Source organism: Poromitra crassiceps (assembly GCF_964638095.1).
Source record: "Poromitra crassiceps genome assembly, chromosome: 15".
Taxonomy (NCBI): Eukaryota; Metazoa; Chordata; class Actinopteri; order Beryciformes; family Melamphaidae; genus Poromitra; species Poromitra crassiceps.
The window spans coordinates 21,011,994-21,027,029 of NC_139634.1; the positions used below are offsets into that span (position 1 = coordinate 21,011,994).

Here is a 15,036-nt window from a genome sequence, read left to right on the forward strand (position 1 = left end):
GATTTGTGAGTGAGAGCGAACGAGGATAGAGACGGATGAAGGGAGAGAGAGACAGAGAGAGCCAGTCATATCACTTGACATAAAGCAGTCAGAGAAGGACCTTGTCTTTATGGCCGACTGCAAATCTTCTGACTGGCAAGAAGATTAGTGGGAAAACAGTTCTGTTTTGATGTCACTCTGCGAAAACAGCCACAAAGCAAAACGACAGCAGATGAAGGGGAGAGGAGGGGAAATAGTGGAAATATACATTCACCCAGCACTTTATTAGGAACACCTGTACACCTGCTTACTCCTGCAATTACTGTATGCATTAAGCCAATCATGTGGCAGCAGTGCAATGCATATGATCATGCAGATACAGGTGAGCAGCTTCAGCTGTTTCATCAGCTGAAGCTGAATGTTTCCCCATTCATCAGAATGGGGAAACAAATGTGATCTCAGAGACTCTGGCTGTTGGTGTGATATCAGTGACTCTGGCTGTTGGTGCCAGACGGGCTGCTTCGAGTATTTCTGAAACTGCTGATCTCCTTGGATTTTCACACATAGCAGTCAGTCTCTAGAGTTGACACAGAATGGTACGAAAAACAGAAAACATTGCCTCGTTGATGAGAGGGGCGACGGCAGCAGGGAATGGACAGACAGGTTGGAGCTGACAGAACGGCTTCAGTAACTCAGATAACCTCCACCGTGACGTCACCCATTGGTTTGTGACAAATGTCATGTTGTGATGTTACTTGGGCAGTTGTGATGTCATCAGTGATCTCACTCGAGCAACTGTGATTGAAGGGCTGATGGTGCACAATTGCCCAACTGTGATGTCACGGGCACGCTCCAGAGTCTCCACCCTAGAAATGTCTTTCTAGTTGCTAGTTTTACAAAATGAACATCATGCTGTATTGAAGAAGACTTGAAAGCGGTTGAGACCATGAATTAATTAGGAAAGTCTTTACTGAAGTCATAAATAAAGTGAGAGTACTGTAGGATTATTTTCCCATTGACTTCTTACACACTTTTTTTTGCAACCATAGACTGTAAACGGTTGTTATATAGAGATTCACTCCCCACAGTTATAAACGGTGAAATTAGCTATAGAGACCCACATGGATTTTTGTAACAGGCTGTAAACATGATTATTTCTGTTGTAAAGTTGGACATTTTAACATGGGGACAATGGGGGTCTATATATGGGGAATTACTTGCTTTTGCAACCAGCCTCAAGTGGCCATGGAACTGCAGTTTTTGGCAGTTGTAGGGCCCGATGAAATCCGTCCGTCCACCCCTTCCCCCCAAATTCCATTTTATTTGTCCCCAAATTTAGGGGTAAGCATTGGGTAGTTTTATTTTATTATTATTTGTTGACTTGGCGCTCTCAGACGGCCTCTTTGACATGTTTTGTCAAAGTGAAAACCAAGTTGTGAGGTGACGTAAGGGTCCCACGCAAGACCGACTGGCGTCCCCCCTCTCAAAACACCCCAATTGAAACTGTAATTATTTCTCTAGGCCTATTTTACAATTATAAAATAATTTAGGTCAAGCCTGCTTTTTGAGATTAATATATATTTTTTAAATTTCCTTAGACATAGTGCAACAGACACATCACAAAACATACACATATACCCCCCCCCCCCCCCCCCCCCCCACCCACTTGGCTAGCTGGTTGACATTGAGCTGAAAGCTGAGATCTCTACCCAGTATTATGCTGATCCTATCAAGTGCTCGATGAGTTTATATGTTACATCATGTCATTTTGAGGACAAAGGAGGAGGGAAGAGGAGAGGAGGAGTAGGAGACAAAACAAGGAGAGAAGGAAGAAAGGAAGGAGGGAGTGGAGAGGAGAAAACTGTGGAAACGACTGATGCATGATGTCATCTTGTAGAAAAAAAGAAAAACTTATATAATCAGTGGCCAAGCCAACAGATCTGTCTCTCTGCCTTTTATTCCCTCTGTCTCTCTCTCCTTCTCGGTCTCTATCTCCTACTCTCTCTCTCTCCTTCTCTGTCTGTCTCCTTCTCTGTCTCTCTCTCCTATCAGAACCTTAAGAGAGAGAGTAAGGCCTTTGTCAGCAAACAGAAAACAGCTGATAATATGTGCAATTAGTGTGTGTGTGTGTGTGTGTGTGTGTGTGTGTGTGTGTGTGTGTGTGTGTGTGTGTGTGTGTGTGTGTGTGTGTGTGTGTGTGTGTGTGTGTGTGTGTGTGCGTGCATACCCAACTTACCCGCAAAATCTCTTCCACACAGCTGGAGTCATTTGGCAGGCTGACCTGGAGAAAACAAGAGAGAGAGAGAGAGAGTCTGAAACATCTAGAACAGAGGTCCCCAAATTCTTTCCTATGAAGGGCCAAAAATGTATCTGGATGGAGGGCCGTGGGCCAAAAATAGATATTGATGTTAAGTGAAATTACATTAGGCTACATACAAATTTATTATATTTTATAGACAATTTACATTCTAAATATAAAATACATTTTCAAAATAATAAAAACAGAAGTTTTTTACTAAAAAAATATTAGTTCGATTTGGAGTTGATTGGAAAAGAAAGCTTAAAAGACACCTTTCTGAGAGAAAGTGCATGCAACTCAAGGTGTGTCGCCCTAGCCCTACCCATAGAACCCATTCTCATAGAACCAATTCTCATTCAGATATCTTGAGGTGAGGCCCTTTGAAAAAAATAATAATAAAAAATAACAATTTAAAGTGCATTTAAACTGCTCCACTAAAGGGGCAACCTCTGGTTCTGAAAAATGAAGCTAAAGCGGAAATGCCTTAAACCTGCATTCTATCAAATGGCCAGCAGGGGGTGCCTCCACTGGCTCCGAAAGGAAGTCCGATTGTATGGACGTCAATAGGAAACTGACCGTACTTCTCACTTGATTTATGACCTCAAACACTTTACTAATGGATTTGATCTCAATCGCTAGTTTGAAGTCTTCTTTGCTATAGCATGATGTTCATTTTGCCAATTATGGTCCCATTTATAGTAAAATAGAAGATAAAGCAGACTATACTTTAGGGCATGATTGACAGGTCGCCTGTCCAGTGATTGTGCGGCTCGCCGATCATGGACCTATAGCAGGCGCCGCTGCAGCTCTGTGTGAAACCCCTGGTCTCACGCTAGCTGCTTCTGGCTCCAAATAAACAAGATGGCGACAGTCACAATGCCAAACTCGAGGCTTCAAAATAGGAGTCCACAAATCAATAGGTAACGTCACGTCTATATGGCTATGTCCATATTCATATACGGTCTATAGAAAACCACAAGGCGGTGTCAGCTCCACAGCTGATGGGAGTGGCTGAGGTAGAAAGGCTGTTTGAGTGTTAACTGTTTTGATTGAACTTACCAGTTCACAGGCTGGACGCTCTTAACCCCTATTAATGTATACACCCATGTGAATAAAGCCTCGCTCTGCTGTACTGTGATTGGTCTAGACTGAGGGTTGAAATGACATTACACCAGGTGACTATCAATTGAGAAAGGCAGACAGAAAGAAGGCTGTGCCAGGCCAATAAATCATCCCATTCAGATGGGGGAGGAGGGTGGAGTGGAAACACATGTAATCCCTTTTTCTGACATTTTCCGTGGTTAAGGAAGAGCAAGAGAGCCAGGGAGAGCTGGAAGAAGAGAGGGAGAAAAAGAGGGACAAAACAATAGAGGGATGTAGACAGACAGACAGACAGACAGACAGACAGACAAACAAACACTCACACGGACACACAGACAGATAGATAGACAGGCAGACAGACAGACAGACACACAGACAGACAGACACACAGACAGACAGACAGAGAGACAGACAGACAGACAGACAGATGGACACACACACAGACAGACAGACAGACAGACAGACAGACAGACAGACAGACAGACAGACACACATACAGACAGAGAGACAGACAGACACACACACACACACACACACACACACACACACAGATGCTCTGTGATCAATAAACTATTGCATATTACAATGGCACTCATGTCTGACATATTACAGCCCCCCAGTCTCTCTCTCTCTCTCTCTCTCTCTCTCACACACACACACACACACACACACACACACACCCTGTCGGAGTGATAGAATCAACATGGACAGAGGAATAGTTAACACCTTAATTGCCAGCGACGAGTGTACTCGTCAAACACAATCCAGCTGTTAACTGCCAGCGACGAGTGTACTCGTCAAAAAAATCGATTTTTTTTTTTTGACGGTAGGTTGTGCATCTAAGCCTTTTACATCTCTTATATAGGTATTGGACGTGTACAACGTGTACAACCCATTCCACCGACCCACTAAGTGGCGACAAGGAAGGAGGAAGGCAAGCAAAAAGCAGTGTGACTGAAGCCATTCTCATGAAGGTGGATTGGCGAAGGCGCTTTCATTTTCGCCCTGATTGCTGGCGGTGCGGGATTGCAGATTTGCATAGTGGATTGCGGGTGGGACACACTTTGAAACACGCAGCATAATATGACCAGAATCGCAAAAGCTTCATCAAAGCCCTCAACCAAAACTCCAAGACGCGAGCGAGTCCAACCAGACTTCCTCAAAGAGCGGCTGCACAGACAGGCACACACCCGCACAGCAGCAGCAAAGCAATGGTGACAAGCGGGGACTGCCCCCTAGTCCGACACCAAATTGGAAACAAATCCCATTCTAAAAGGCTTTTAGAATGGGATTTTCAACCCATTCTTTTTTGTTTCTTTTTCGCTATAATTTAGAGTAATTTAATTTCTATTCAGAAATTTATTTGAGAGGTCGAGAGTATGAGAAAGTGCATTTGCAAAGGTAGGAAAGTGCTTGTGACAGGGCGCTGCACCCAAAAATAACGCCCACAGGAGGGAGGAGTTGAGCAGAGGGAAGTTTACTGCTGTTATGGAGGAAATTACTGTTCAAAACTATTGTGTAGGTCTTACTGATGCCAAAAATGAATGGTTAAAGTGACTGTTTCACAAAAAGCCGTTTATCTCTAAATATTTTTTCTGATGCTGAAACCATGCTGTATTCAATTGCTAATGCTTACATAACTACTAACTCTACAAACTAACTCTTTTAGACAGAGAAAGCACACATTCTATTAGTTATTTTTAGATGATTGGTGTTCACGAAGTCGTAACAGAAGAGAAACCTCGGCTCTTGTAAAATGAGCCTAGAATCCTCAAAAACCCCCCTGGCAGAAGCTATCTACAGCAAGAAAAAAACGGCTGGCAGTCAATGTGTTAAGTAACCACGGGGACGACGATGAGATCATCTTCGGCCTTCAACCAATGACCAATAATAAACCAAAACAATAAAATTGACTCGGCCTGTGCACGCGCACATGTGTGTGTGTGTGTGGGGTGTGGGGGGTGACGTAAAAAGAGTCAGAACATCATCATCATCATCATCACTGATGATGTCATAGGCATTGTGACATCATCAGTGGCCAAAATCTTATATAAGCAAGTGACATCATCAGTGATGTCATCAGTGAGTGATCATCATCATCGGTGATGCGAAGTTGTGCAATTGTGTGCTGCGCATGCCAATAGACCTTATTCACAGCGCGGCCATCTTGGATTACGTCATCGCACAGGGTGGCAACGCGTCTGAGCCTGCGTTACAACCCATGTAAACAATGGAGCGGTGGTCCCAAAACCTGAGTTCTGTTCCACCAATTTCTTTTGACCAAATTGATAAATGGGCAGATGACAACGTCAACATCCCCAAAAGGATTCAAAAGAAGGGCTACAGTAACTGGATTGAAGGGTACATCCACGATATTCAAGGTAAATTAGGGTGCAACGTTACTGTGTACAAAGACTTGCTATCTGTGCAGTGCTTGCTCCGCCGTCATATTAACTTCACTTATCGTGATTTTTGCATGTTAATCATGAATCAATCTAACACGATTCATTTGTAATCTGACAACTTTAGTAGCGCTAACATTGCTGACATCGTCAGTTAGCTGTAAGTAGATATTGGCCACTTGTAGGTGCTATGACGTTTCCATGCTAACATTGTTTTATTAAATGGATGAATGAGCATTATTCTATCATTAGTAGGCTACTTTTCAGATAGGTTTAACGTTGAAGGATACGTTCATATCAATTACATAGCCTGGAAGCAAGCTTCCAGGCTATGTAATTTGATATGAACGTATCCTTCAACGTTAAACCTATCTGAAAAGTAGCCTACTAATGATAGAATAATGCTCATTCATCCATTTAATAAAACAATGTTAGCATGGAAACGTCAAGTGGCCAATATCTACTTACAGCTAACTGACGATGTCAGCAATGTTAGCGCTACTAAAGCTGTCAGATTACAAATTATTCGTGTTAGATTGATTCATGATTAACATGCAAAAATCACGATAAGTGAAGTTAATATGACGGCGGAGTTAAGCACTGCACAGATAGCAGATCTTTGTACACAGTAACGTTGCACCCTAATTTACCTTGAATATCGTGGATGTACCCTTCAATCCAGTTACTGTAGCCCTTCTTTTGAATCCTTTTGGGGATGTTGACGTTGTCATCTGCCCATTTATCAATTTGGTCAAAAGAAATTGGTGGAACAGAACTCAGGTTTTGGGACCACCGCTCCATTGTTTACATGGGTTGTAACGCAGGCTCAGACGCGTTGCCACCCTGTGCAATGACGTAATCCAAGATGGCCGCGCTGTGAATAAGGTCTATAGTGCAGGCAAGGCCACGCAGCAACCGAGCTGCAGGCGAGGCAGAAGTTGAGCAATTGTGCGCTGAGTGACGTCACTCAAGCACTCCATGATGTGATCAGTGATGGTCACTCAAGCAATTGTGATGTCATCAGTGATGCGACGGTGGGCAATTGTGCGCTGCACATGCCAATAGAGCAGGCGAGGCCACACAGCAGCCGAGCTGCGGGCGATAAACACTAGCACTAACAAAACTAAGATAGACACTACCAATCATCTCCACCATGCTCAACATTTTTACAGTAATTATTAAACCAAGGTATCAGAATTGATTTGGAAAATTATACATTAATGTTGCAAAATGTTACATGTAGCACCGTTAAAAAAGATGCTGACATGCCAAACCTTTAAGAAATGTTGTGTAAAAAACACTTAAGTCACTATCACGCTATCAAGCTACTGCCTTTGATGGATGAAACGAATAACATTTAAATAAGATTTCTACATGTCAACGTAAAACCGCTAACAGCCAAGGAAGACAAATGAAACAGTCGCTCACATCATTTCAGGCTGAGTGAGTGTATTTCTGTACAGTATCTCTGCAGCATCCCTGTGTACATCCAGCTCCACCTGCATCACTGCCCGTCATTAGCCCTTTTCACCTCCCACCCAATTCACCAACTTTGTGTCTAAAAGGCAGGACGTAACACGGGTGCAACCAAAACATTAACGAGGGCTCACCTAAATGGATTGGAAGTTGGAAACCCTCATTATTGTTTTGCTTGCACCTGTGTGTGTGTGTGTGTGTGTGTGTGTGTGTGTGTGCGTGTGCGTGCGTGTATGTGTGTGTGTTTGTGTCTGTGTGTGTGTGTGTGTGTGTGTGTGTGTGTGTGTGTGTGTGTGTGTGTGTGTGTGTGCGCGTGCGTGCATGTGTGTGTTTCTCTAAGATGCGGGCATAAAGAAAGAGAAATAAGACAAGACAGAGCAAGAGAGAAAGTGGTGCCAGAGAAAGGAGAAATAAGAAATAAGAAAAATGAGAGAGAGGGAGAGAGAGATTTGGGTGGGGGGATATAGCCGAGGCAATTACTGAGGCAGAAATCTTCACAAACAGCTGCTCCGAGCATACACACACACACGCACACACACGCATGCATGCACGCACACGCACACACACACACACACACACACACACACACACACACACACACACACACACACACACACACACACACACACACACACGCATGCATACACACACACACACACACACACACACAGGCACGCACGCACGCACACACAGGCACGCACGCACGCACACGCACACACACACACATAGACGCACTCAGTAACAGACAGGTACAAGTATAGACACACAGGAACACACAAGTGCGAATAGCCACACAATCACATTCTCACACACAAACACACACACACGCATGCACGCACACACATACACACACACACACACACACACACACACACACACACACACACACACAATTCCCTGGAGTGGCAGAATATCTGCTACTATAAAGTAGATGAGGCACCTGACTTTTGAGTTTTCTAAAAAGAAAAAAGTGTTGAAGTTATTGAGTTTCTTGTGAAATAGTCAAATCCTTTAAAAATGAATATGGAATGGTGAGAATCTAGCTACTACTGTAATATATGCAATTCAAACAGAAAGCCACATATTTCTACTGTTTACAATTCAGATTGACACTAGTGGAATCCAGGATTAGTATTATGTACTGTACATGACTGTAGTTATTAAATGTGAATGATTAAGCTGTAAATGTTGACTTGCATCAGAGGCTAATCACTGTTGATAGGTAGGCAGAGAGACTGTACCATTGAGCCACAGAGCCACCAATACCGGGAACATGTTCCCATCACTTACAGACGACGACCTAACTGAGACAGAGTCAAGACCAAGACTGAGAGAGGGGGGGGGGGGGGGGGGGGGCAGGGGGCGAGACCGAGAACAAGACAGAGGGGGGGGGGGGGGGCAAGACCGAGAACAAGAACAAGACTGAGTGGGTTATTGGTTGCAGTTGAAGGGGGGATTCTTACCCCCAATCACAGTAAATAAAATAAAATCAATCAGACAACAAACAGGCAGGTAATGATGTCACTGCAGTTATGGTCTCGACTGGTCTTGAAATAAAATCCCGAATCCGGCTTGTCTGAGACCGAGTCAAGACCAAGATCAAGGGAGGGCGAGTCCGAGACGATACCGAGAGCATCAAAATGTCCGGTCTCGAGTACTACAACACTAGTAGAGGCAGTACAGGCACACAAGCAGCAAATAGAAAATAATGTACTCACTCGACCGTAACATGCTTTTAGCATGCTAGAGATTAGCATGGTAAAAGAGAAAGATACAAAAGGTGCTTGATACTGTATAAAACAAATCAAAGAAAGGCAAAGATACACAAACACAAACTCATAACAGCATCAAATCTAGAACTTATAATGAATAGAAACTCTGCGCTGTCCTCTGATAACTATTGACTATTCCTATTACACATCAGCTATGTACACTATTTTAGTGTAGAACCAGTTCTTCGGAAGATGAGGAAAAGGATTACTTTGTTGGATAATTTACGCAATGCAACGCACTTCAGACAGAGGCCAGAGAAAAACTGTTGCTTTGCTATCACGAAAAATGCAAGAAAAAATGCAAAAAATATATATATATATCCAGTCGCGATTGAAGCTATAAAGTTGAGACGGAAGTCCAACAGGCTTTGGAAAATCTTCAAGGATTTTTTTGTCCACAGGCTTCTCGTCTATTCTGTTTCATCTGCTCCTTTTATCATCCATATTTCAGCTGTTTACAGAGCTGGAGTGACCGACCGCCATCACTGGGATTAGCAGCATGCTAGATAGATCACAAGCATATGCCCCTTAGAGAGAGCTGCACACATGTGTGAGTCAGTTCAACAGTCGGAGTGTGTGAAAGACAGCGCAGTGTGTGTATCTGTGCGTAACTCGCCAGTATGTTGTGTACAGTATGTGGATATGTGTGTATGTCTGCCTGCCCACATAATAATCAGCAGCTCCAGCGCCTCAGGCTGCTTCTTTACAAATTTCCATTGATTTCAATCTTCAAATAAATACAGTAAGTCAGAATGTAAAATATTGAATTAAACTGAAATGAAAACAGAAGACAGTCCTCCTCTCTTCTCTGCCAGCATGGAATGAATACACTTACAATTCAAAGATGACGACTCGCAAAGCTGTTGCACAACTTTGGTATAGATTTCATATCTGATGCTAACATGCCTAAATATGAACATCATGGTCCCACAGCCATTTCTCTATGGGGAAAATGAGCTCCACTGCTCCTTCCGCTAAATCAAATCCCATATCTTTCCTCTCCATGAAAAACTGTTGCTTTGCTATCACGAAAAATGCCAATGTCAAATGAAAAACCTCAAACATCCAGCCGCTCCGATTGAACACTGAAGTCCAACAATGTTTGGAAAATCGTCAAGATTGATCCCCATCTATTAGGTTTCCTCTGCTCCTTTCATCATGTCATGATCTGCTGGAGCTGCTGTGCTGTGTTCTACCAACCCCCCCCCCCCCCCCCCGCTCTCAAACCTGTGTCTATTTCCAGGGCTGATTGGGTGTGGTGGAGCTGGAGGCGTGGCTGTCTATCAAAGGTGAATTGAGTGTCAGATCATTAAACTGCTAGTGGGAGAACATTCTGTCGCTCTGCTTGCTAAGACTGATAGGTGCTCTACTCCTCCTCTCACAGACTCACCAGCGGCTGCTCCCTGGATCTGCCCAGCCGCCTCCAGCTCGCCAGCTGGACTTCAGCCTCCAACCTGGGACCTCAAGTCTGAACATGCGGCCTCTGCCGGGCCCCACCCTTTCTGCCCCTCTACAGCCAAGCCAGAACCACAGACCCAGCTCTCTACTCTCTGTCCTCTCTACACAATCTGGCCACATTGCCCCGGTACCTTGACTCTAACTCTCAGTAAAAACCCTCAAACTGGGTTTTGTCTCTGTGTCCGTGCTTGTGTGTTTTTTCTTTTTGACCGGGTCTGGATCACGACAAATCATACATATTTCAGCTATTTACAGAGCTGGAGCGACCGACCGACTGCCATCATCACCCTTAGGGAGAGCTGCATCCTCTTACGTCATATCTTATCTTTCGCATTGTTGCCCTTTTGCTGATAGCTTGTTCTGACCATCTCTGACTCTATACTGCACTGCTCTACACAGAGCTGTCTCATGTCTCTATACTACACTGCTCTACACAGAGCTGTCTCATGTCTCTATACTACACTGCTCTACACAGAGCTGTCTCATGTCTCTATACTACACTGCTCTGCACAGAGCTGTCTCATGACTCTATACTACACTGCTCTACACAGAGCTGTCTCATGTCTCTATACTACACTGCTCTACACAGAGCTGTCTCATGTCTCTATACTACACTGCTCTACACAGAGCTGTCTCATGTCTCTATACTACACTGCTCTACACAGAGCTGTCTCATGTCTCTATACTACACTGCTCTACACAGAGCTGTCTCATGTCTCTATACTACACTGCTCTACACAGAGCTGTCTCATGTCTCTATACTACACTGCTCTACACAGAGCTGTCTCATGACTCTATACTGCACTGCTCTACACAGAGCTGTCTCATGTCTCTATACTGCACTGCTCTACACAGAGCTGTCTCATGTCTCTATACTACACTGCTCTACACAGAGCTGTCTCATGTCTCTATACTACACTGCTCTACACAGAGCTGTCTCATGTCTCTATACTACACTGCTCTACACAGAGCTGTCTCATGTCTCTATACTACACTGCTCTACACAGAGCTGTCTCATGTCTCTATACTACACTGCTCTACACAGAGCTGTCTCATGTCTCTATACTACACTGCTCTACACAGAGCTGTCTCATGTCTCTATACTACACTGCTCTACACAGAGCTGTCTCATGACTCTATACTACACTGCTCTACACAGAGCTGTCTCATGTCTATACTACACTGCTCTACACAGAGCTGTCTCATGTCTATACTACACTGCTCTACACAGAGCTGTCTCATGTCTCTATACTACACTGCTCTACACAGAGCTGTCTCATGTCTATACTACACTGCTCTACACAGAGCTGTCTCATGTCTCTATACTACACTGCTCTACACAGAGCTGTCTCATGACTCTATACTACACTGCTCTACACAGAGCTGTCTCATGTCTCTATACTACACTGCTCTACACAGAGCTGTCTCATGTCTCTATACTACACTGCTCTACACAGAGCTGTCTCATGTCTCTATACTACACTGCTCTACACAGAGCTGTCTCATGTCTCTATACTACACTGCTCTACACAGAGCTGTCTCATGTCTCTATACTACACTGCTCTACACAGAGCTGTCTCGTGCTTTTTAGAAGCCCATCACTTTTTCCATACATTGTATTCCTCCTTGCACATCCTCTTCTTTCTTTCATCTCTCTCTTACCAGCGGTGTCATTTGGATACGTTGCTGTTTGAACGCCGTGCATTGCTTTATGATGATTGACAATTTGATGGGACTTGTGATTGGCTGGCTGGTCTGCTCCATCATGATTCATGAATGATGAGTGAAGTGGCACCACTCTGCTATAACTCTATAAATGTATACAAATATAAACACTTTTGTTTTTGCTCCAGTTTTTCATGAGTTGAAACAAAAGACCAAAGACTAAAGGCGTATTTCTCTCAAATTTTGTTCACAAATTTGTTGAAATCCATGTTAGTGAGCACTTCTCCTTTGCCGAAATAATGCATCTAGCATGCCAACCCCATCATAACCACGTAATAACCACAACTACGTCATAACCACGTCATAACCACAACCACGTCATAACCACGTCATAACCACAACCACGTCATAACCACAACCACGTCATAACCACGTCCTAACCACGTCATAACCACAACCACGTCATAACCACGTCATAACCACAACCACGTCATAACCACGTCATAACCACAACCACGTCATAACCACGTCATAACCACAACCACGTCATAACCACGTCATAACCACAACCCCATCATAACCACGTCATAACCACAACCACGTCATAACCACGTCATAACCACAACCACGTCATAACCACGTCATAACCACAACCACGTCATAACCACGTCATAACCACAACCACGTCATAACCACGTCATAACCACAAGCTCACAAGTTCCATTTGAAGGCAGCATAACACATTGGAGACAGCAAGCTGTCTTTCAGTTTCCCTCTGTTTCTCCCTCTCTTACACTCTCATAGTTGCTCTCTCTCTCCCTCTGTTCCTCTCTTCCCACTTTTTTCTCCCCATCTCTCTCTCTCTCTCTTCCTCTCTTGCCCTCTCTCTCCCTTCCCCCTATCTCCCTCCCCGTCTCTCTTCCTCTCTCCCCCTCTCTCTCTCCCTCCCCCTCTCTCTTCCTCTCTCCCCCTCTCTCTCTCCCTCTCCCTCTCCCCCTCTCTCTCTCCCCCTCTGTTCCTCTCACACCAATCTGTGGAAAGGCAGATAAGGAGTTGATTTACCATCTAATTAAATGTCGTCATTGAAACATTGCTTCAAAAAAGCCTGTTGTTTTCACCCTGCACTAATTGGCCTTCCACTGGCATGTGCATGTCTGTCTGTCTGTGTGTGTGTGTGTGTGTGTGTGTGTGTGTGTGTGTGTGTGTGTGTGTGTGTGTGTGTGCGTGCGTGCGTGCGTGCGTGCGTGCGTGCGTGTGTGTATGGAGGGGATGTTGTGAGCAGATTCAGATTGCACTCAGTCCCCACTTTGAATTTTAAGTTAAAGCTACACAGAGCTGCTCTTAAGCCTATTCTCTAAGCAGGGTATTATTCACACACACACACACACACACACACACACACACACACACACACACACACACACACACACACACACACACACACACACACACACACCTCACTTCCTCTCACTTTGTCTCACTTTCCTCCTCTCTCGCTCTAACACTGTGTGCACGCACGCACTCAAATAAGGGTTTTTATAGAAATGGAATAAATCCATGGTAGACCGGTCTCTAAAGTCATTTATCAAACATTTAACACTGACTTAGCCATTAAAGGGAGGAGAGATTTAAGAAGAGCAGCTATGATCAATGCCAGTGGACCATATAATTGCACCAGGAGTGGGTTAGCTGAAAACATTAGCCTTGTTTTCTGATGAATCACATCCTGTAGCCAGCTAGCCAAGCTAAACGCTTCAATCTGTATTAGCATGACCCAGAGCCATCCATCTAAAGGGGCCAAAGCCTTTGAAATTAGCAAGTGTTCTACACAATTGATACATTGATACCCCAAATACCATGTATCCATTTTGTGATGGACTAACTGAGTAAATTGAAATAAAATATCGATGACCTAGCCCGTAAAAGCATTATCGTTAGTTACATTGCGTATCAGCCTATCCTTTAAAAATAAAAAATCCATATTACTTTACAACATCATGCTGTGAAAATCTGTCTATTTACTTACCAACCAATATATAGATATTAAACCTTTCAGAAAAATACATGTTGGAACTAATGGCTCATTTCCACCACATTTTACAGCCCTGCACAGCTCGTCACCACTCGGCTCTACTTGTTTCAACCCGATGGACGTTTTGCTTCCACCGCTGGTCATCTGCCCCCGCCCACCCCCGCCCACACCTGGTCATCATAGCGACCGCATATCTGCCCTCCGCCCATAACCGAAGTACGCTATAACATATAACGTTAAAATTAAATCCATACACAGAACTTTTAAACTGTTTATGAAATACTGGCGCCTCTAAATGACCTACAGTGTACATGGGCAAATGTGACAATCGGCCAGGAGAATGGATATCACTTTGTTGTTAGTCAAACTCACATGCATGCGCTGCGCGAGGGACGGGGGTTGCGCTACAGAGTGAAGCCTCTACCCGGCGGCCTCTCACCAGGCAAGACCGCGGCTTCACCAAAGCCCCGCCTGCGGCCTAGCGGAGCCGACGCTGCACACAGCTACAAAGGGCTTCCTGAGGAGCGGATTTTTTTTTCTCTCAAAACAATTGAAAACCACCGTCATGTTAAGCTGAGTAAGGAGATCGCTTTTATTTCACCAAAGCCGAAGGCAGCAACACAAAAGACTGATGGAAATAACATAACAGAAGAAGGTAAGCCCCACTAAACTGGTATGCAGCTTCAGTCAGTAGATTAAACACGATTCTGCCTGACCAATCAGTCGTCTGCAGTGTTTTCACGTCACCGTATGAACCCGGGTTCACAGCGCTGGAACCTCGACAGAGCAGGGACCAAAAGCAGCACGACTCAACCCCGACTCAACCCGGGCTGTCCACGTTTTTGATCGGTA

General features: G+C 44.3%; 1 protein-coding gene across 1 annotated transcript in view; it reads right to left on the bottom strand.

Moving 5' to 3' along the window:
- Positions 1-15,036, bottom strand: part of aff2 (AF4/FMR2 family, member 2) — a gene marked incomplete at both ends in the record, with an annotated part of 184,678 nt that overhangs the window by 87,639 nt on the left and 82,003 nt on the right. The window contains one exon of the mRNA XM_083651808.1: positions 2,216-2,260. Within this exon, the coding sequence (XP_083507934.1) occupies positions 2,216-2,260 (45 nt within the window). The remainder of the gene's footprint in view (positions 1-2,215; positions 2,261-15,036) is intronic.